The sequence below is a fragment of the Mesoplodon mirus genome (assembly GCF_964341445.2).
Source record: "Mesoplodon mirus genome assembly, chromosome: 5".
Classification (NCBI taxonomy): domain Eukaryota; kingdom Metazoa; phylum Chordata; class Mammalia; order Artiodactyla; family Ziphiidae; genus Mesoplodon; species Mesoplodon mirus.
This window is the reverse complement of record NC_138980.1, coordinates 45467046-45489937: the sequence shown is the minus strand read 5'-3', so window position 1 is coordinate 45489937 and position 22892 is coordinate 45467046. Positions and strand designations below refer to the sequence as shown.

At 46.4% G+C, this 22892-nt stretch overlaps 1 protein-coding gene across 1 annotated transcript in view; it reads left to right on the top strand.

The window, feature by feature from the left end:
* The first annotated feature begins 11909 nt into the window (after window positions 1-11909).
* The window catches only part of NWD1 (NACHT and WD repeat domain containing 1), a 40132-nt gene continuing 29149 nt past the window's right edge, over window positions 11910-22892 (top strand). The window contains 5 exon segments of the mRNA XM_082623251.1: window positions 11910-12086; window positions 13450-13535; window positions 15915-16031; window positions 19198-19314; window positions 19318-19495. Of these exon segments, the coding sequence (XP_082479377.1) occupies window positions 11969-12086; window positions 13450-13535; window positions 15915-16031; window positions 19198-19314; window positions 19318-19495 (616 nt within the window). The 5' untranslated portion in view covers window positions 11910-11968.

Here is a 22892-nt window from a genome sequence, read left to right as displayed (position 1 = left end):
TCTTTCTGGTGGGTGGGACCACATCCGGTGTGTGTTTTGGGGTGTCTGTGACCTTATTATGATTTTAGGCAGCCTCTCTGCTAACGGGGGGTTGTGTTCCTGTCTTGCTGGTTGTTTGGCATAAGGTGTCCAGCACTGTAGCTTGCTGGTCGTTGAGTGGAGCTGGGTCTTAGCATTGAGATAGAGATCTCTGAGAGAGCTTTCATCATTTCATATTACGTGGAGCTGGGAGGTCTCTGGTGGACCAATGTCCTGAACTCGGCTCTCCCACCTCAGAGGCACAGGCCTGACAACCAGCTGGAGCATGAAGACCCTGTCAGCCACACGGCTCAGAGGAAAAGGGAGAAAAAAAGAAAGAAAGAAAGAAAGAAAGAAAGGAAGGAAGGAAGGAAGAAAGAAAGAAAGAAAGAAAATAAAAAGTTATTAATAAAAAATTAAAAAGTAATTTAAAAAAGAAAGAAAGAAGAGAGCAAGCAAACCAAAAAAAAAAAAAAAAAAAAAATCCACCAATGATAACAAGCGCTGGAACCTATACTGAAAAAACAACAACAACAACAAAAAAATGCACAGACAGAATCCTAGGACAAATGATAAAAGCAAAGCTATACAAACAAAATCACACAAAGAGGCATACCCATACACACTCACAAAAAGAGAAAAAGGAAAATATATATATATATATATTTTTAAAAAAGGAAGAGAGCAATCATATCAATAAACAAATCTACCAATGATACTAAACTCTAAATACTAAGCTAAAATAAACAGAAGACCAAAACCAAATTAGTTGCAGAAAGCAAACCCCAAGGCTACAGTTGCTCCCTAAGTCCACTGCCTCAATTTTGGGATGATTTGTTGTCTATTCAGGTATTTCAGAGATGCTGGGTACATCAAGTTGATTGTGGAGATTTCATTTGCTGCTCCTGAGGCTGCTGGGAGAAATTTCCCTTTCTCTTCTTTGTTCGCACAGCTCCCGGGGTTCAGCTTTGGATTTGGCCTGGCCTCTGTGTGTAGGTCACCTGAGGATATCTGTTCTTTGCTCAGACAGGACGGGGTTAAAAGAGCATCTGAGGGCTTCCCTGGTGGCGCAGTGGTTGAGAGTCTGCCTGCTGATGCAGGGGACACGGGTTCATGCCCCGGTCCGGGAAGATCCCACATGCCACGGAGGGGCTGGGCCCGTGAGCCATGGCCTCTGAGCCTGCGTGTCCGGAGCCTGTGCTCCGCGACGGGAGAGGCCACAACAGTGAGAGGCCCACGTACCGCAAAAAAAAAAAAGAGCAGCTGATTAGGGGGCTCTGGCTCACCCAGGCTGCGGGGAGGGAGGGGTACGGAGTGCAGGGCAAGCCTAGGCGGCAGAGGCCGGTGTGATGTTGCAAAAGCCTGAGATGCACCGTGTGTTTTCCCGGGGAAGTTGTCCCTGGATCACGGGACCCTGGCAGTGGTGGGCTGCACAGGTTCCTGGGAGGGGAGGTGTGGATAGTGACAAGCTTGTGCTTGCACACAAGCTTCTTGGTGGCTGCAGCAGCTGCCTTAGCGTTTCATGCCCGTCTCTGGGGTCCACGCTGATAGCCGTGGCTCGTGCCCCTCTCTGGAGCTCCTTTAGGCAGTGCTCTGAATCCCCTCTCCTCGCACCTCGAAACAATGGTCTGTTGCCTCTTAGGCAGATACAGACTTTTTCCTGGACTCCCTCCCGGCTAGCTGTGGTGCACTAGCCCCCCTTCAGGCTGTGTTCATGCAGCCAACCCCAGTCCTCGCCCTGGAATCCGACCTCCGAAGCCGGAGCCTCAGCTCCCAGCCCCCACCCGCCCCAGTGGGTGAGCAGACAAGCCTCTCAGGCTCGTGAGTGCTGGTCGGCACCGATTCTCTGTGCGGGAATCTCTCCGCTTTGCCCTCTGCACGCCTGTCGCTGCACTCTCCTCCGTGGCTCTGAAGCTCCCCCATGCCCACTGCCACCCCCTGTCCCTGCCAGTGAAGCGGCTTCCTAGTGTGTGGAAACTTTTCCTCCCTCAAAGCTCCCTCCCAGAAGTGCAGGTCCTGTTCCTATTTTTTGTCTCTGTTTTTTCTTTTTTCTTTTGCCCTACCCAGGTACGTGGGGAGTTTCTTGCCTTTTGGGAAGTCTTTTAATATTTTTTCTTTGAATTTAATTTTTGTTAGTTTGATTAATATGTGTCTTGGTGTGTTTCTCCTGGGGTTTATCCTGTATGGGACTCTCTGTGCTTCCTGGACTTAGGTGACTAATTCTTTTCCCATGTTAGGGAAGTTTTCCACTATAACCTCTTCAAATATTTTCTCAGACCGTTTCTTTTTCTCTTCTTCTTCTGGGACCCCTATAATTTGAATGTTGGTGCGTTTAGTGTTTTCCCAGAGGTCTCTGAGATTGTCTTCAATTCTTTTCATTCTTTTCTCTTTATTCTGCTCCTCAGCAATTATTTCCACCGTTTTGTCTTCCACCTCACTTATTTGTTCTTCTGCCTCAGTTATTCTGTTATTGATTCCTTCTAGTATTTTTCATTTCAGTTATTGTGTTGTTCATCTCTGTTGGTTCTTTGGTTCTTCTAGATCTTTGTTAAACATTTCTTGTATTTTCTCAATCTGTGCCTCTATTCTATTTCCAAGATTCTGGATCATCTTTACTATCATTACTCTGAATTCTTTTTCGGGTAGGTTGCCTATTTCCTCTTCATTTATTTGGTCTGGTAGGTTTTTACCTTGCTCCTTCATCTGTGGCATATTTTTTTGCTGTCTCATTTTTTTTTCTTTGATGGGTGGGATTGTGTTCCTATCTTACTGGTTGTTTGGACTGAGGCTTCCAACACTGGAGTTTGTAGGCCGTTGGGTAGAGCTTGGTCATGGTGCCAAGATGAGGACCTCCAGGAGACCTCACCCTGATGAATACTCCCTGGGGCCTGAGGTTCTCTATTAGTCCAGTGGTTTGGACTCAGAGCTCCCACTGCAGGAGCTTCGGCCCGACCCCCCGGCTCATGAACCAAGATCCCACAAGCCACGTAGGTTGACAAAAAAAAATAAATAAATAAATAAAAAGGAGAACAATAACAAAGAGTAAAAAATAAAATTAGACTAGGAAACTAACAGATATGTTAGAAAGAATATAAGAATAAAAAATAGCTGAAACAACAACTGGAAGTTAAAATAGAGCCACAATAGTAAAAAAGAGGAGAAGAAAAAAAAAAGTGGAAAAGGCCTTGGCTGTGGAGGGTGGGGCCTAAGCAGGGGTGGGGTTTGAGCGGTGGGCAGGGCCTATGCTTAGGACCCACAGGACTGGAAAAGGCCCTTGGGGGTGTGTATGGCAGGCTTAGGCTCAAAGGAACAGAAGGGGCCCAGGCCGAGCCTCTGGTCTCAGAGGGTGGGGCATGCCGCCTGGGAGCGCAGCAGCCTTCCGAAGCTGAGTGAGCAGGGCAAACGGCCCCCACTCCTCTACCGCGGTCCTGGAGGGCCCCTCCCGCCTGCCTCTCCTGTTCTCCCCCACCTCCCTCCTATGCCCCCAGGACCAACGCAGCCTGGAAGGGGCCTCTGAGGGTGTAGAACGCGGCCCGAGAGCCGGGCAGACTTCCCCTGCCAATTGGGCAGGAGAAACACTCCGCGCACTACCCGCTGATCCGAGCCTCTGAGGGTCCCTTCAGGAGTGGGAACCCCCCTCGCCCTCAGAGGGCGCCAGTCCTGTCCTCCACTTTTCCTCCCCCCTCTCTCCCCACACGTCCTACGGATTCGCTTGGGGGGTCTTCCTGTCTCCTTGGGCATCGAGGTCCCCCACCAGGACTTGCAGGCACCCTAGTTGTGGGGAGACTGGAACTCCACGTCTTCCCACGCTGCCATCTTGACTCCGCCCCTCAATATTTTTTTCTATTTAAATCTATTTTTTTAATTGAGGTAAACTTCACATATCAAAATTAATCATTTTGACATGTACAATTTTGTGCATTAAGTATCAATACATTCACAATGTTGTGCAACCATCACCTCTGTCTCGTTCCAGAACATTTCCATCACCCCCAAAAGGAAACCCCCTGCCCATTATCAGTCACTCTCCATCCCCTCTCCCCCAGCTCCGCTAATCTCCTTTCTGTCTCTGTGAATTTGCCTGTTCCAGACATTTTATATAAACTGAATAGTACACTATGTGATCTTTTGTGTCTGGCTTCTTTCACTCAGTGTAATGCTTCTGAGGTTCATCCACTTTGTATCATGTATCAGTGCTCCATTCCTGTCTATGGCTGAATAATATTCTGTTGTATGAATTTACCATATTTCGTTTATTCACCAGTTGATGGACATTTGGGTTGTTTTCACCTTTTGGCTATTGTGACTAGTGTTGCTACGAATAAGTGTGTACAAGGATTTGTTTGAACATCTGTTTCAATTCTCTTGGGTATATACCTAGGAGTGGAATTGCCAGATCATATGGTAATTCTGTGTTTAACTTTTTTAAAAAATAATATTTATTTATTTGGTTGCACCAGGTCTTAGTTGTGCAGACTGTGTCCTTAGTAGCGGCATGTGGGATCTAGTTCCCTGACCAGGGATGGAACCCAGGCCCCCTGCATTGGGAGCACAGAGTCATCCACTGCACCACCAGGGAAGTCCCATGTGTTTAACTTTTTAATGAATTCAAGCTGTTCTCCACAGCGGCTACATCATTTTACATTGTCGCTAAGCAGAGCTCATGAGGGCTCCAATTTTCCCACATCCTCACTAACACTTGTTATTTTCTACTTTTTTGATGATATCTGTCCCAGTGGGTGTGAGGTGGTATCTCATTGTGGTTTTGATTTGCAAATAAATAATATTTTAAAGTAATTTAAAAAAATGAAAATCAATGCAAACAAAAATCCATGATAACCAAAATATCAAAATCTTAATAAAAGCAGGATCCTGCATTTGTATACTCATCTCACTCACCTCACTCTATTTTTATATATTTATTTATTTATTTATTTTTGGCTGTGCTCCTCAGCTTGTGGGATCTTAATTCCCCAACCAGGATCAAACCTGGGCGCAGGGCAGTGAAAGCGCCAAGTCTTAACCACTGGACCGCCAGGGAATTCCCACTTCACTGTATTTTAAATTGTGATATTTAATTGATGTGGATTTTTCTTCATTGATTTTGATTTTTAAAAAATATTGCATTGGAATATTATTTATCCTTTTACGACAAAAAATATTATTTATCTCTACTGCTGTGTTGTTTTGGCGCCCCGGCCCCCCCCACCAAATATTGCACCCCGGGCCAGCGAGCACCTCTACTGCATCCCCCTCCTTCTCCGCACGGGGTTCAAGCTCACGAGCCAGGCCCAGAGATGGCCTCCAGGGGGCACTGCTTCCCCACTCATGCTCTGTCCCGGAACCTCCTTCCAGGCTAAGAGCTTGATTCAGGTTATTAACATCTCCTAGCCAAGATTCTTCTTCTGTAAGGTGGGAATGATAACATTAGGCTTACGGGATGGCAGAGGAGGTTTGGAAATCTCCTGACTAGGGCTCAGCCCCTACTCAATACATAATGATAATCATGACTATTTCCTAAGAGCAAAATGTAAGAATATTTTTACAGTTTTACTACAGAGAATTGGAAACACAAATGTAGGCAGAGTGGTAAAATGAGCCTTCAGCCCCAGCCCTGACCACCATTACCCACTGGCCAACTGCACTCCATCCACCTCACCTTCTAAGATTATTATATCAAAGCAAATCCCAGTCATTCTATAAATCTTATCATTCTGTAAATATTTTGTTCTGAGTCCCTAAAAGATAAAGACTTGGGGAAAAAATAACCACAATACCATTATCACGCTTTAAAAACTTTGTCAAGAATTCTTTAATACCCACAGATTCCAATGTAGCCAACAAATGGGGTTTGTCTCTCAGCTCTGACACTTCCTTGCCAAGAGAACTTGGGCAAATTCTTGAATTTCTCTGAAGTTTATTTTCCTCATCAGGAAACCAGGGTAGCAAACTGAAGTCCCCAGGTTCCTGGGAATATTGGAGACAGTATGTGTATTCGCACCTGCAACTTCAGAGTCCCTCAAAATATAATAATATGATTATGCACAGATGTAGAAAACAAACTTACGGTTACTGGGGCAGAGGGGAAAGAGGTGTGGGGGAGGGATAAATTGGGAGATTGGGATTGACATATACACACTACTATAGATAAAATAGATAACTAATAAGGACCTACTGTATAGCACAGGGAACTCTACTCATACTCTGTGATGACCTATATGGGAAAAGAATCTAAAAAAGAGTGGATATATGTATATGTATAACTGATTCACTTTGCTGTACAGCAGAAACTAACACAACATTGTAAATCAACTATACTCCAATAAAACAATTTTATAAAATGACAAAAAATAATTTCAGAAAATAAATAATATGACTATGGTGGCATGAATATAGTAACACCGTATTCATGTGTTGCACGTACCATACCTGAACTATCCTCCCCGAGTCCTTTCATGTCATTCACATTTTCAGCTTAAAAGCCACCTCCTGAGAGGCTCTCCCTGATCATCCCGTTACTCAATGACCTCCCAAGTCAGTCCCTATTTTAATTCTCTGCACAACACTCACCACCAGCTGAATTTTCTTCTTTGCTTGTTTACTGTTTGTCTCTCCTGCGAGAACATGACTTCCATGTCTGCCAAGGTCGGTGTGCAGTTCTCAACCAAGCAGTGGAGGTGGGGACTCTGCCCCCCAGGGGATACTTGGCCATGTCAGGGACGTTTTTGGTTGTCGAGAATGGGAGGGGTGGGGCTACGGACATCTAGTGGGTGGAGACCAGGGATGCTGCTGAACATGCTACAGTGCACAGGATGTGCATCCCAACAGAGTGATCTGGCCTCAAAGGTCAGCAGGGCCAAGGCTGAGAAACTCTGTTCTAGAGACTTAGAGTCCATTAACACCTGTTGAAACACTGACATCGGAGCCTTTGATTCCTGACTCTGCTACTAGTTGGGTGGACCTGGTAGCCGTAAAAAATAGTAATTAAGTACAGCCAACATTTCGTGGATCCTTTGCATGAACCAGGCATGGTGCTAGCCTCACACTCTCTATAAGTGCATTTCATTCTCTTACCCACCCAGGAGGTGGTTGAGAAAACTTAAGCCCAGGGAGGCCAAGTGACCTGCGCAAGGGGCTTCATTTCTTTGGACCTCATTTCCTTCATTCGTGGGACAGGATCATGATGTCCACCTCTCGAGATTGTTGTGAGGACTGCCCTCCACAAAGGGCATCTGCTAGGATGAGTTCAGTAGCCCGGCACACAAGAGTTAACGACCAATTCTGGCTAAGCGCCCAGCTAAGCCAGGGCTGGAGAGCCAAACAATTTCTTTCATTATCCCAGTTGCTGGGAGAATTGGCCAGGAGAGACCTGTGAAGTACCTAAGACAAAAGTTACTAGGATTGCTGGGGGTACGACTTCCCAGCGGCGCCAAACCCAGTAAACTTACTTCTCCAACCTACTTCCCCAGAAGATTCTAAATTGGCCCTTCCACCACCAGCAGGAGTCAGAGGGAGACTAGAGTCCCCAAGGAAAACCTCTGTCCTTCCTGGGGAATCCAGGCTTGCTTAGTTGTCTGCAGTGACAAACGGGAATTAAGAAAGATGGATAATTGTGGATGAGCCTGCTGATGTGACATTTATTAACTCAGCACCTACTATGTGCCAGGCACACCGACCTTGGCAGACATGGAAGTCATGTTCTTGCAGGAGAGACAAACAGTAAACAAGCAAAGAAGAAAATTCAGCTGGTGGTGAGTATTGTGCAGAGAATTAAAATAGAGAGTGACTTGGGAGGTCACTGAGTAACGGGATGATCAGGGAGAGCCTCTCAGGAGGTGGCTTTTAAGCTGAAAATGTGAATGACATGAAAGAACTCGGGACGGATAGTTCAGGTATGGCACGTGCAAAGGCACTGAGACTGAAATAAATTGGCCAGTGTAGACCAGGGATTCTCAGTCAGGCAAGATTCTGCCCCCGGTAGACATTGGCAATGTCTGCAGAGATTTTTGTCACAACTTGGTGTGTGTGTGTATGTGTGTGCGCACGCACGTGCGTGTGTGTATGTGTGTATGGGGGTGTCTGCTACTGGCATCCAGTGAGTCAAGACCAGGATGCTCCTCAATATCTTACAATGCACAACATGGCCTCCACTCCAAAGAATGACCTGGTCCCAAATGTTAGCAGTGCTGAGATTGGAAAAGTCTGGGCTAGAGGAATAGAAAAAAAGCCTAGCATGTGTGTCAAGGTCAAAACCTTCCAATCCTCCTAGTCAGGAGGTGGTAACCAAGAGAACATGGCCATGCACTGGAGTGAGGTCTGGTCCAAGGGGCCTACCGGGGACCCAGGGAAATGGGGGAAGGAACAGAGATTTAGGGGATGCAAATTCAAGGTCAGGAGACTTGTGAGGAGGGGCTGAGAGAAAGCCTAAACCAACATTGGAGTCCAGAGCTGGGGCTTGGGTGAGGTCAGCAGGGTGCACCTGAATCAGAGGGTCCAGTGGGTTGTGGGAAGGTGGCTGGATGGCCAGGCTGGCCTTGGGGGTTCCCTGGAGGACACGGTCCCAGACCAGCACTCGCTCACTGACTCTGCCCTTCCAGGCTAGTGAAAGTTCTCACTCTGAGCCTCAGTTTCCTTATCCATAAAATGATGACAGTCAACTCAGTGTCACAATATTTATTGAGTCTGTGCAGCAAAGAATTAACTCAGCAGGCCTGGGTTGTCCATACTCTGAACATGAAAGATTTGGTCCTTGCCCAGTTCCTGGGAGGTGATCTCTAAGTCCTTGGAATGTCCTGCCTGATCAAAGTGTCTTGGTTTACCTGGGGACCTTGGGATATGTCAGATAATCTATGCTAACAATGTGACTTATAGTTGGGGACTTGGGCCAAGTAGTATCAGCTGGACCTCTGGAGGGGCTGGAAACTGAGGTCAGCCATGTCTATGTGACCAACACCAGAGAAAACCCTGGACAACAAGACTAAGGTAAGTTTCTGTGGTTGGCAGTACACCATGCATGTTGTCACACACTGTTGCTGTGAGAATTAAAGGCTGCCCACATGACTCCACTGGGAGGGGACAATTGGAAGCTCAACACTGTTTTTTTCCGGGATGCTGCCTTATGCATCTCCTCTTCCCTTGGCTGTTTTCATCTGCAGTTTTTTTTTTATTGGTGACTTTCTCAAAGAGGCCCTCATTAACTACCCAATCTCAAGTAGAACTTGCTTGTTAATCTTTTTCACAGAACCAATATTCTTATAATCACAATCTCCTTTCAGCTCACAGTTTTAGCAATAAAACATTTACAAAAATAAGGCGGCATCAAAGAGACATCAAGTGTAACTGTTTTTCTCTCATTTAGAAGAGGCATTTTGGAGCTCTGAAAGACTACCAGGAGGGCATCCTTTCTGTTATTTACTAGCATTTAAAATGGAAAATGCAATATTTAAAATCAACCTTAAGTTGTATAAAAGCTTACATCATTAGAAGTAAGTTTCCCTTCCAATCAAGGCCTTTAAACTCTCTGCCCAAAGGCAACCACTGTTAATCTGTATCCTTTTTTTTTTTTTTTGGCCGCACCAGGTGGGGTCTTAGTTTCCCAACCAGGGATTGAAACTACTCCCCCTGCAGTGGAAGCCCCGAGTCTTAACCCCAGGGAAGTCCCTACCTGTATCCTTTCACTGTAATAAACCATCACGGTGAGTAAAACAGCTTTTGTGAATTCTGCAAGTTCTTCTAGTGAATCCTCCAAACCTAGGGTGGTCCTGGTGACCCCTGAACAGCAGAGTCTTTGCTGGGTGGACAGGCAGGGAAGGGAAGCTGAGGCAGAGAAGGAAAAGGTATGAAAAAGTTCAGACTTTTAGGTAGGACGGATAATACTATTTATTGAGTGCCCGTATGTAAAGTGGGGACATTACATACCTTTCTCCCAAATACCTCGTTCACATTTTGTTCACCACAGAGCTTTAGGCATTCATTTTGATTTTCAGGCACGTTGTGCTTCCTTACGTGTTGATCCTGAGGTGAATGCCTTTCTCTCCTCACCCTAGCCCACCCCTGAGTTGTTCTCACTCCCATTTCACAGAAGATACAGCTGATGTCCCAGGAGAGAGGCTGTTTGCTTAAGTCCTCCAAGAAGGTGATGGAGGAGCCAGCACTCCAAGCAAGCCCATGGATGCCAAGGTATCCATTTCTCCTGTCTGTGGTTTATTAACATTGAGAGGTGGGTGGGCAGGACCAAGATCACCAAAGCATTTTCAATAAGGTCAAATCCTGAGAAGGTCTTTCCCTGATCATGTTTTTGATTATTTTCCCCCCAGCTTTATTGAGATATAATTGACATATACCATTGTGTAAGTTTAGGGTATATCATGTGTCGATTTGATGTACTTATGTACTGCAGGATGGTTACCACCATAGCATTAACTCACATGACTCCATCATGTCACATAATTACCATTTCATTTTTGTAGTGGGAACATTTAACTCTCTTAGCAACTTTTGAGTGTATAATACAGTATCATTAATTATAATCTCCACACTATAATTAGATCCCCAGACTTATTCATCTTATAACTGGAAGTTTGTACCCTTTGGCTAACATCTCCCCATTTCTCCCACCCTACTGTCCCTGGCAACCACCATTCTACTCTCTGTTCTAAGTTGGGCTTTTGTTAGATTTCACATATAAGTGAGATCATACAGTATTTGTCTTTTCTCTGACTTATTTCACTTAGCATAACGCCCTCAAGATCCATCCATATTGTTCAAGTGGTGTTGTTTTTTGTTTTTTTTCGGTACGCAGGCCTCTCACTGTTGTGGCCTCTCCCGTTGAGGAGCACAGGCTCTGGACGCGCAGGCTCAGTGGCCATGGCTCACGGGCCCAGCCGCTCCACGGCATGTGGGATCTTCCCGGACCGGGGCACAAACCCGCGTCCCCTGCATCGGCAGGCAAACTCTCAACCACTGCGCCACCAGGGAAGCCCCAAGTGGTGTTTTTGATTATTTCAAAGAACACATCTCAGTTTCATATGGGTAGGTCCTTAACTGCCCCTCTGGAGACTCGTTAATCTCCCTTCTTACCAAGGAGAGCGGTCCTCAGGCTCCACACTTCCTGCAGGCAAAGAGATTCAACTAGAGTTGATTTAAAGCTGGTTGCCCAGTTTCTCAGCACTGCTGACATTTGCAGGCTGGTAATTCTCCGTGGTGGCACCATCCTGTGCATTGTGGGGTGTTGAGCAGCATCCCTGGGCTCCACCCACTAGATACCAGTAGCTCCCCGTCTCCCAGTCGTGACAACCAAAAATGTCTCCAGACATTGCAGTGTCCCCTAGGGGGGGCAGAATGGCCCCCAGTAGAGAACTGCTGGCTTAAACAGTATACCTGGCACCTGTGCTTCATCAGTGAGCACAGGATGGGGTGGGGGGTTCCACTGAGTTTGTCCTTCTTGCTTGTCCTGCCAGGACTGGGCATGGCTCCCAGCATCGCACAGCCTCCATCTGCACAGCTGGGTCCAGGCTCAACTTTCATGGAGCCCCAAGAGACCCAGGTGTCTGGGAGGCTGGCTGGTCCCTGGGCCCCAACACCAAGCGCCAGGAAACCACAGTAGCTATGGTGACCGCTGAGCTCCCGGGGTGAGGATCTATTGGTTGAGGGGCAAAAGGCTCCAGTGCCTGGAGGAGTCAACATCCAGGGGCCTTGGCTGGGAGGCCACTGCCCAACATTCCCCCATTAGCGCTCGCAGACCCAGCAGAGCAGTGGAGAGCCACTGGTTCAGCCCCCTGGGGGCGCTGGAGGTGACAGAGCCTGCAGGTAGCTGAGAGAGTGAGATGGAAGCCCTGCTCCAGATGGCCCTGCCTGGCTGGCTTCCTAGGAAGGCCATCTGGCCACTGGCGTGAGGTCTCTGAGGCCCAGGTCCTTTCCTGGGGAAGGACTGTCCAGGTGGGCAGGCAGCATGAACGTCAGGCCCCTCAGCCCGGGCACCCGCCGGCGGCCTCTCCAGGGTCAGTCAGGCCCCCTCCCGGCACTTCCATCCAGCAGTGTGGCCATCTTCATCAACACTACGGTCTCAGGTAAGGGACTGGGCAGGGCTGGGAGCTCAGGGGATGCCAGGGCAATGGGCATGGCTCGCAGGTTCCTCTAAGAGACCTGGATGTGAATGCAGCCGGGACAGCGACCCACGTAGGAACTGGTGAGGGAGAGCCTCCCTGACCCTCTGTTTCCTCCTCCATAAGCCAGGCTCAGAGCCTGACTTGACAGAGTTCCTCTGAGTAGCAAATGATATTGCAATGAATATTAATGATGAACATTCTACACTCTAGGCTTAAAAAGTGCCTGAATCTTCCCGTAGCTACAAGGCTCTGCATATGAAGGGGACCCTGTTCCCTCCTCAGCTATATCTGGTTTGATTCTCACTTCACCCATGTGTTGTAGTCATACTGGGCTCCAGCAGGTCCTGGAACCCATGAAGCCTCAGGCCCCATAAGCTGTAGTTATTCAAGTTATGTGTTTATTTAATGTCTGACTCCTCTAACCAGGCTGTAAGCTCCATGAAGGCAAAGACTACATGGTGTGTGTTGGCAAATGTTTAATAACCTCTTCTCCGGATATTAAAACAAAACCAAAAACACCTGATTTATACCAAAAACAACATTTATTGAGCCCCTGGGTTGAGGGCTGAGAAATTATCAGTGACCTAGACAGGCAGAGGTTCTTGACTTTGGGGAGCTTGCAGCCCTGCAAAGTAGAGGCATCACCCCCATTTTACAGATGGGGAAACCGAGGATAGCCTGACACTTGGCACAAGGCCACACAGTGAAGTCAAGTGGTGGAAAAAGTCTCAGAATCCAGGTTTACCCTAGGTAGGGCTGCCAGAGTTATAACAAAAATAAAAAACCAAACCGCCACCACCAGCAACAAAACCAGGGCTCCCAGTTCAACTTGCATTTGAGATAAACAACCAATAATCTTTTAAGCGTAAGTATATCCCAAATAGTGTGCAGAGAGGGGCATACTTATGCGAATAAATGATTTGGTGTTTATCCCAAGTGCAGGTTGAACAGGGCTTATCAGAAATGCAAATTCTGGGCCCTATGGAGTGGGCTATACTTATGCTATCAAGTTTTTCATTGTTTATCTGAAATGTAAATCAACTGGGTGTCCTGTATTTTATCTGGCAATTCTAACCTAAGTTGACCAACCATCCTGGTTAGCTGGGACTGAGAGGTTTCCTGGGATGTGGGACTTTTAGCAGTAACAACAGGAAAGTCCCAGGCGTAGTTGGTCTTTCTGGTTTACCTCCTGTTTTTTGTATCTTTTGATTCACTGTGAAGGGTCCCAGCCTTGGTGGGAGCAAATAAGGCTAAAAGCAGAGCCGTGGGGCAGGGAAGAGTTCTGGGTTCTTCCCTTTCATATCCTCCATGCCACTCCTTGCAGATACGGATGCAGAGAGGGAAGCCCTACAGAGCACCGCCTACCCCATAGTACAGACCTTCTGCCAGAAGCACGGCCTGATGTCCGAGGTAATTGCCCAACTGTTCCTCACTGCCTCAGCGTCAGGGAACGAGGGTGTGCCACCCGGGCAGTCACACGGGCTCTTTGCTTAGAGGGACCCTGTGCCAGTGTTACACCATGGAGGCTTAAAGTCCTCTTAAAAAAGGAGAGTGCAGGGCTTCCCTGGTGGCGCGGTGGTTGAGAGTCCGCCTGCCGATGCAGGGGACACGGGTTCGTGCCTCGGTCCAGGAAGATCCCACATGCTGCGGAGCGGCTGGGCCTGTGAGCCATGGCCGCTGAGCCTGCGCATCCGGAGCCTGTGCTCCGCAACGGGAGAGGCCACAACAGTGAGAGGCCCGCGTACCACAAAAAAAAAAAAAAAAAAGGAGAGTGGAGGGGTCGTGGCCACAGGCACTGCGGTCAGCACAGGTGGTGTGGCAAAGTACTAGGAGTGGCTGCCTTGGGACCCTGCTCCTTGGGCGTGGCACTTTTGTTGTTGTTTTGTCCTGCCTTCCCGGGCTCTCCCTGCGCTGGGGCAGCTTCGGGGGCATCTAAGAGGGCCGTGGGATATCCGGGGTGGGCAGGCAGGTGAGGCGTGCCTTTTTCCTGGGACACTAATGGTGTACCAGCTGGGCAGTCACCACGGGCCCCAAATAGACTGCACCGATCCCAGGGCGGGGATGTTGCTGCCTGCACATTTCCAAGCGGAAATCAACAAACTGTCTGGAGTCTCAGCTCCAGGTAATGCTGCCTCCTTGCCATTTACGACTGTCATCCATCACACCAACAGCCCCCACCAGCATTTATATATTACTAAAAAAGAAGCAGTGCTGTGATGGGAATTTGACTCTGCCCGCCACTGATCATGAGACATAGTTCAATGGCAGAGACACTAAAAAGGAAAACATAGGTGCTGAGCACCGATGAAACACCCCGTGTGCATCCCTTTAATGTCCACCAGGTGCTGTGTGGCTAACACAGTAAACATCCTCAAGACGCAGTCGGAGAGACAGTGGCCCAGAGAGATGAAGGTTCTTGCCCAGAGCTGGTGGCTGACACTTTTTCCTTCTCCCCTTCCTCCTCCAGCCACATCCAGTACTGTAGTCCTTTCGCCCCATGCTGTTTTTATTAGGAATTTTATGTCTTTCCCTCTGGACAAAGGAATTTAGGGAGGCAGGGAGCATTCTGAGTCCCATCCCCCTCTCCTCATCCCAGCTTTCTGCAGCGTCAGCTTCACTACTTGAATTGAACCCTTCTGCCTAGCCAGCTTCTGCCTAGCAGGCAAAAATGGACCACAAGCGTGTGGTTGCCAAGGAGACTTTGCCACATCTGATTCTGGCCAAACGAAAACCCTCCTTTGCAAAGAAAGCTCTGAGAACAAGTGTGGACATGTCCTCGTTTAAAAAGGAACAGTTTGAAAATGCCCAAGCTCTTAAAAAAAATTTTTTTTAATGTTTTTAAGTAAATTTTTGAGTTCAGAATTTAGATTTGCAGGAAGGTTGCCTATGGTACAGAGTTCCCATATGCCCCACACCTACTTCTTCCCCTATATTGTAAACATCTACTATCAGGGCATATTTGTCATAACTAAGAAATGGACATCAGGATGTTACCATTAAGCAACCTCTGGACTTTGACTGTCACCAAGTCTTCTATTTGTGTCCCCTCTCTGGTTGAGGACCCCGGCCAGGGAATCCTGTTGCGTTTAGTTGTCACAGCTTCCCACTCTCCTGTGGCTGGGACAGCTCCTTGGTCTTCTCCTTTGTACTCATGACCATCACAGTCTTGGGGATAACTGCCCAGGTGTCCTGCAGGATGTCTCCAATCTGGGTCTGTCGGATATTTTTCTCATGATTACACTGGGATTATGGGTGTCATTCAAATTCTTTTGATCCAGACATCCCTCTTTGAGGAGAGGCTATCAAAAATTACTGAAGAGGGACTTCCCTAGTGGCGCAGTGGTTAAGAATCCGCCTGCCAACGCAAGCGACACAGGTTCGATCCCTGGTCCGGGAAGATCCCACATGCCTCAGAGCAACTAAGCCCATGTACCACAACTACTGAGCCCACACGCCACAACTACTGAAGCCCACGTGCCCTAGACCCGCGTGCTGCAACTACTGAGCCCGTGTGCTGCAACTACTGAAGCCTGCAGGCCTAGAGCCCGTGCTCCACAACAAAAGAAGCTACCTCAGTGAGAAGCCCGCACACCACAATGAAGAGTAGACCCCACTTTCTGCAACTAGAGAAACAACAAAGACCCAACACAACCAACCAACCAATAAATAAATTAATTAATTAAAAAAAATTTTAATTACTGAAGAAATTTTACACCTTTATCAAAGGGAATTTAAAAAAAATCACCAATCCTACCACCTTCCTGACAAACCCACGCTTGTTATTTCCAGGTGGTTGATCTGAGGTGGGGTATTCGAAACACCGAGGCCACCAACCACATGACCACGGAACTCTGCTTGGAGGAGCTTGGCTGGTGTCAGAAAACATCCATAGGGCCAGCTTTTGTTGTGAGTCTCTTGGGAGGGATGGATTAGCTTTTACTTCTCATTCCACCACCAGGATATGGCCCCTACTTCTTAGCCAAACCCATCAGTGGAGGGAAGTGGGTGGCATTTCTGCTATCATATCCAATCTTCGTAGCCTGCCTATGGCAGACATTGCTAATCGATCACAGCACTCATTTTTCTGCAGAGCTAGCTGGGATCCAGACATTAGCAGTCAAGTAGAAGCAGCAGGTGAGTTGGAGAGCAGAGTGTTGAAGCCCAAAGGGATCTTAGAATTTGCTCCGAAACTTCTCCTGGGTTTTTCACCTCATTCACTTTGTCTGGGGAACGTTGAGGTCCTAGAAAACCACAGAGAAAGTGGAAATCTACAGGGTATCGAAAATTTTTTTCTCCAATGTGCCCCATGATGTTGGGAGCAGACTCTGTGGCCCTATCTGGAGCCTGCCTCAGGGGCAAACTTCCCCCCTAGGTGAGACCAATCAGGGTCTTCTCTCGTCCTCAACTACACTCCCTCTGACACCAGAACAATGTTACAATGTTGTGTTAGTTTCAGGTGTACAGCAAAGTGATTCAGTTATACATATATATTCTTTTTCAGATTATTTTCCCGTATAGGTTATTAAAAAGTGTTGAGTATAGTTTCCAATTTTAATTATTGCTTTAAAATACATCCTAATGTTTGAAAGGCTGTACCATCTGGCTTACATATCTCCTTCACACATTTTTTTTCCAGTCTTCTAATTTTGCTGATGATTGAGCCTGATGATTGATCATTTTGTTGTGTTTCAAAGAAAAAAGAAAAGAAAAAAATTTTGTAAAGAAAAAAGGGAGATGGGGAGAAAATGAACTCCAGGAAGAATTCGATTTTGCAACCCAAACTGCAGGCAATCAAAAGCACAATGCAGAGGTATCAGCAACTGCGAAAGCTCAAGGTGAGAATGAGCACATTTATTATAGAAACAGAAAGGTCAATATGACAGAAGCAAGATGGAAAAGGGGATTAGTGGTACAGGATAAACTTGGAGAGACAGGGAGGGGGAACCAATTCACATGGGCCTTATGGGCCAAAGCTAAGGGTTATGTTAAGTGTCATGGAAAGCCTTCATAGAGGTTTTATTGTTTGTTTTTGTAAGCAGAGGAGTGATGATAAAATACAATTTCTGGTTTTTCAAAAAAAAAAAAAAAGCACAATGCAGCTTCCAAGTGGCATGGGGGATGGGGGACAGGAGGGAGGATGATCTCTGAGCTTCCCCCAGGCCCAAACGGCCCAGGAACCTTGAAAATCCTTCCAAAATCTTAGTTATCAAGATAATTAATATTTTAATGCAATGTTATTTTTTAATATCAAAATTGACCCCCCAAATCCATGAGGAACAAAATATCAAATTCTAAAGACAGAATCCACCCTGCACTTTGGAGACCTATGTTCACCTCCCCCCAATCTGGCCCTGCTCCCTGGCTGCTACTGGGGACAGTCCTGCCCCCAGGGCCACATCAGAGCATGAGATTTGGGCAGAGCCAAGGGAGGCCTTCATTCTTGTCACAGCTCTATTGCTGGGACAAGCCAGCACCTAGTAATAGGTAAACAAGGTGTTTCCTGTGGCTGTCATAACAAATGACCACAAATGTGGGGGGCAGGGAGCTTAAAATGACAGAAATTTATTCTCTCACAATCTGGAGGCCAGAAGTCTGAAATCAAGGTATCAGCAGGGTCGCACTCCTTCCTAGCTTTCTCAGGGTGAATCTTCTTGTCTTCTCCAGCTTCTGGGGTCTCCAGGTATTCCTTGGCTTGTGGCTGCACTCCCCCAGTCTCTGCCTCTGTTGTCATAGCATCTTCTTCTCCTTTTCTATTTGTGTCAAATCTTCCTCTGCCTGTCTCTTGATAAGGACTCTTGGGATTACATTTCAGGCCCACTTTGATAATCCAGGATAGTCTTCCAGTTTAAGATCCTTAGATAAATCATGTCGACTGAAAAAAAAATGCACAACCTGAAAGTTGAGAATTATGTTTTCTTTGGTGGACATTCTTAGGACTACAAGCCTGGGAGACAGCATCTCAAATAACACACAGAGAGAGACTGCTCCAAAGAGGAAAGGGGGACGCCAGGATATATAGATAGGAGTTTTTGCAACAAAGACCATGTAGTAAGAAAATCAAAAGATTACTGTTAAAGAAAACCAGATATCTTAAGTAATTTATTGCTTTTCTATGTATGCGAAGATGCAAGAGTTTGGGCTCACTGAAATTATTCCTTTGATATGTACCTCAGCTATCTGGGGCCAGTATCCTGTGCTTTCTCATCCTGAGTCTCCTCAGGGTGCATCTTTGGGGGTGGGTGCAGTGGCGGACTCCTTGATGGCAGGCATCCTGTTTCCCTCCTGAGTTTCCTCAGGGCTCACCATCGGGGAGGCTGTAATGTGATGGTTCGATGGCTGCAACATCCTTTGTTTACTGGCATGGCAGGCAATATTGTTTCACTCACGAGTGGAAGATCAGGAGAAGGATTTATTATGACTTGCAGCAAGTAAGGGGAACACCAGGGACCTTTCCCAAAGCAGTTTCTCCCTGAACAGCAAAACTGGGGAAGTTTTAAGCTCAGGGTACATGTATATTCATGAAGGGGCTTGAGCAGAGGAGACTTCAGCATAGAATTGGGGCAAAGGTTCACAGAGTCCAAGTTTCAGTTGACTGAAGTCAGGAGGGTCCACATCATCATCCTACCCTCCACTTGGGTAGGGGTCTTAGTTCCTGCAGAACTCAAAGATATATTATATGTATATCCCTTGAGGAGGAGATGGGACTCTTTTTTATCACTGGACTATTGTTTCTTGACTGCTTTTCCATTATTCCTGCGTTCCCTCACTTCCCGTAAGATCACTGATTACTGAGATGTGTTCAAGGACAAGCATTGCAGCCAGGCTTGTCCTTGAACACAAAATGATCATAAAATGGCTTAGGCCAAAATGATTTCTCTTATGTCAAGAAAGCCATTGCGGGTGCTCTTTTTCTGGAGACCCACTAACCTATCTGCTTACTTTAATATAATTATCTCCATGGTACAACCACCAGGACCACTTTAAGGGCTCGGCATGCCTCACCCAGGGTCACAGATCTAAGTGCCCAAGCCAAGATCTGAACCTATACTCCCCACACCCCTCTCTCCTCCAGGCCCTCGTAGGTGACCAGTACGGCCCCCGTCCCGTCCCCTCGCTGATCGAGGAAAAGGAGTGGGAGGCGCTGAAAGCTCAGCTGAGCACCAGGCCACGTGACCTGGAGCTGGTGGCATGATGCTTCCAGACAGACGAGAACGCCGTGCCCCCCACCTACCTGCTGCAGACCCTGGACAGCGGGGAGGCCCGTGGGCCCGAGGAGGCCACCCTGACCTCTGCACTGCGTTCTGGAGCCCAGGAGGCCCGCAGGCTGGGCCTCATCACCCAGGAGAAGTGGCACCGCTACCACCGGTCAGGTGAGGCTGCTGGGACTCCCCTTGCGGGTCCCCAGGAAACATCCACCCGTTTAAAATACACATCACGTTTTGTCCAAACGCCACAGTCTGCATTTCTATAAATGCCAAACCAACCTAGCTCCCGGAGCCCTAGTTGTGAGAAAGATTATTTATCTGATCCAACAGAGTTAAGTCAAGTCCTGGTGAATTTCAGTCTCTTAGGATTCTTCTCTCCTTCCCTGGCTCCTTTCCTTTTCCCAAGCAGACTCCTGGCTTTGGGGGACGTGTACTACGATGACCCCATCCCTGTTTGCCTGGGACTGAGCCACTCTCACGACGCTGGGCTTTTAGGGCCAAACCCAGGACAGTTCCAGGAAAACTGGAAGAGTGGGTTGCCCTGTGTTAGTCGAGAGCCGTCCCCTGCTAAGGAGTCATCCTTCAACAATGTACCTGCCTCTGAGGTGAAAACTGAGGCAGAGGAAGAAGGAGTCTCTTTTGCCCAAGCGGGAGAATAGGGATTCCCCCCTGTGACTGTCTGAGTCCACCACCTCCCAGCTCCCAGCTGGTCCCTTACCTTTCACCCCTGGCCTTGTCTTCTGCCCTTTCCATCCTCTACATGGGTTACCAGAAAGATTTTTCTAAAAATGCAGTGTGATCAAGCCATTGCCCCACTGCAGGCTGTCAGCAAGAGATAGGTTCTTATTATTATTTATGAGTTAGTAATGTCAGCTTATGGATTATTAGTATGTCAATTTACATCACCCAAACTATTAAATATATGAATTTATATCACCCACACTATTAAGTGTATGAATTTATATCACCCACAGTATTAAATATATGAATTTATATCGCCCACACTATTGAATGTATGAATTTATATCACCCACACTATTAAGTGTATGAATTTATATTACCCACACTATTAAGTATATGAATTTATATTACCCATAGTATTAAATATATGAATTTATATTACCCACACTATGAACTATATGTATTTATATTACCTACACTATTAAATATATGAATTTCTATTATCCACACTATCAAATATATGAATTTATATTATCAAAAATATTAAATATATGAATTTATATTACCCACATTATAAAATATATGAATTCATTTTATCAACATATTTAATATATTGATTTAGTTAAAGATATTGAATGTAGTGATATTTATTAATAGTATTTTAATTTTATTAAAATATAGGATTATTATCTATTATATATATACATTCTAGTAAAGACACACCAATTTTTAAAATTTTTATTTCAGGATAATTTTAGATGAACAAAAAAGTTACAACATTATAAAGCTACAAAGATAGTGTAGAGTTCCTGAATGTTCTTCACCCAGCTTCCCGCAATGCTAACATCTTACGTGACCGAGGTACACTTGCCAGAACTCAGAAATGAACATCGGTATTTAATATTGGTGCATGACTAGTAACTAGACTCCAGACTTTATTTGGATTTCCTCAGTTCTCCCATCAATGTCTTTCTGTCCCAGGATCCCACATTGTATTTAGTCCTTTGTCTCCTTAGGTTACTCTGATCTGTAACAGTTTTCATGACCTTGTTTTTCATGACCTTGACCGATTTGAGGAGCACTGGCCAGGTCTTTTGTAGAATGTCCCTTAATCTGGGCTTGGCTGGTATTTTCTCATGATTAAATTGGGATTGTAGGTTTTGGGGAGGAAGACTGCAGAAGTAAAGTTCCCTCCCCATCTCATCGCATCAGGGGTACCTGAGGCCTACTTGACATCACAGGTGATCCTAACCTTGACTCTTTGGTTAAGGCTAGTAATGACATACCAATTTTTTTTTTTTTGTCCCCACTGTGCGACATGCGGAACTTCCCCAACCAGGGATCGAACCCATGCCCCCTGCATTGGAAGCACTATACCACTGGGGAAGTCCTGACATATCAATTTTGAATACACTTTTATATGGATAATAATGTTAAGGCTACTGTTTCTTGTGCACTTACCATGTTGCTATTGCTTGCTCTATGACACAAAGCCAAGTGAGGTAATTGCTCTCATAGAGATGTCTGACATCGGGACTGTAATCAGTGTCTGGGCTCAAGTATGGGATGGGCTGGGATTTGCATCTCAGCCCTGCCCCTTTCCAGCCGTATTGACTTTTGGCAGCTCGGACTCTCCTTTTCCTCATCTGTAAAATGGAACTAGCCAGAGGTAGTACCTAATGGAGTCATTATAGGGACCTAAGGGGTCTTGTCCCGGCCTTGATCTCATTCAACAATGAGATCTCTAAGCAATCATGTCAAACCTCGCCCATTAAGAAGTCCCACTTGAAAGAACAAATAGAAACTCCTTGACATCAGCAGAAAGCACAAACAGTTGTGGAGTTCAGGGGCACGTCATGGACGGTATCTTCAGAGCATATTATTTTCCAGGCACCTTGCTCAACTTTTTTTTTTTTAATTTTTATCTTGAAATAGAGATTCATAGGAAATTGCCAAAAGAAAAAAAAAAAAAAAGGAGGAAGAGGTATCCTTTACCCATTTCCCCCCAAAGGTAACATCTTGCAAAACTAGAGTGCAATATTATTACACAACCAGGAAGTGGATATTGTTACAATCCAGAGAGAGCACACTTGTACAGACACCATTTGTGTGTGTGTGTGTGTGTGTGTGTGTTTGTCTCGCCCATTTCCTTCTCTGCAATTTTCTCACCTGTGTAGCTTCGAGTAACCACCATGGTCAATACACAAGACTGTTCCCTCACCGTAAGGATCCCCCCACTGTCCCTTTAGAGCAGCATTCACCGCTTCCCACAAACCCCAGCACTGGTAACCACTAACCCATCTCCATCTCATTTATTTTGTTATTTCAACCATATCATAGAAGATAAGATCACAGACTGTAAACTTTTGAGTTTAGTTTTGTTCCTTCAGCATAAGGTGCTCAGCTTTTCACAAGCATTATTTCATAGAAAATCTTCACAACAGCCCCTTCAAGGTTGGACTAGTACACCCATGTTACAAGGGAGGAAACAGAGACTCAGAGAGGTGCAGTGATTTGCCTAAAGTCACACAGCCTGCTGGTGGCAGAACAGATGGTCTTGGATTGGTTCATGCCAAAATGTGTCCAAGAAGGATCCTGTTTGGGGACTGTTAGCTGCCTTCATCTCTGACCTTCACTCATGGGGCTGAGAGGCATGTGAGGTCAGTCCAAGGAGGACTTTTGAGTGGTTCTTGTCTTTGGCTCTGAGACTGAGTCCTGTCTGCAAGGGCCTGACTCGCTCAGCTAGAGAGCTGGGATCCTCTGTTGAGCCCAGGGAGGCTTCAAAAATAGCTCCTCAAGTCTGACTGCTATTTCAAAACAATGGCCTCCAGGGAGAAGTCAGTGTGAGCTCTTGGCTCTGGAAAATACAGGTCCTCAGGGC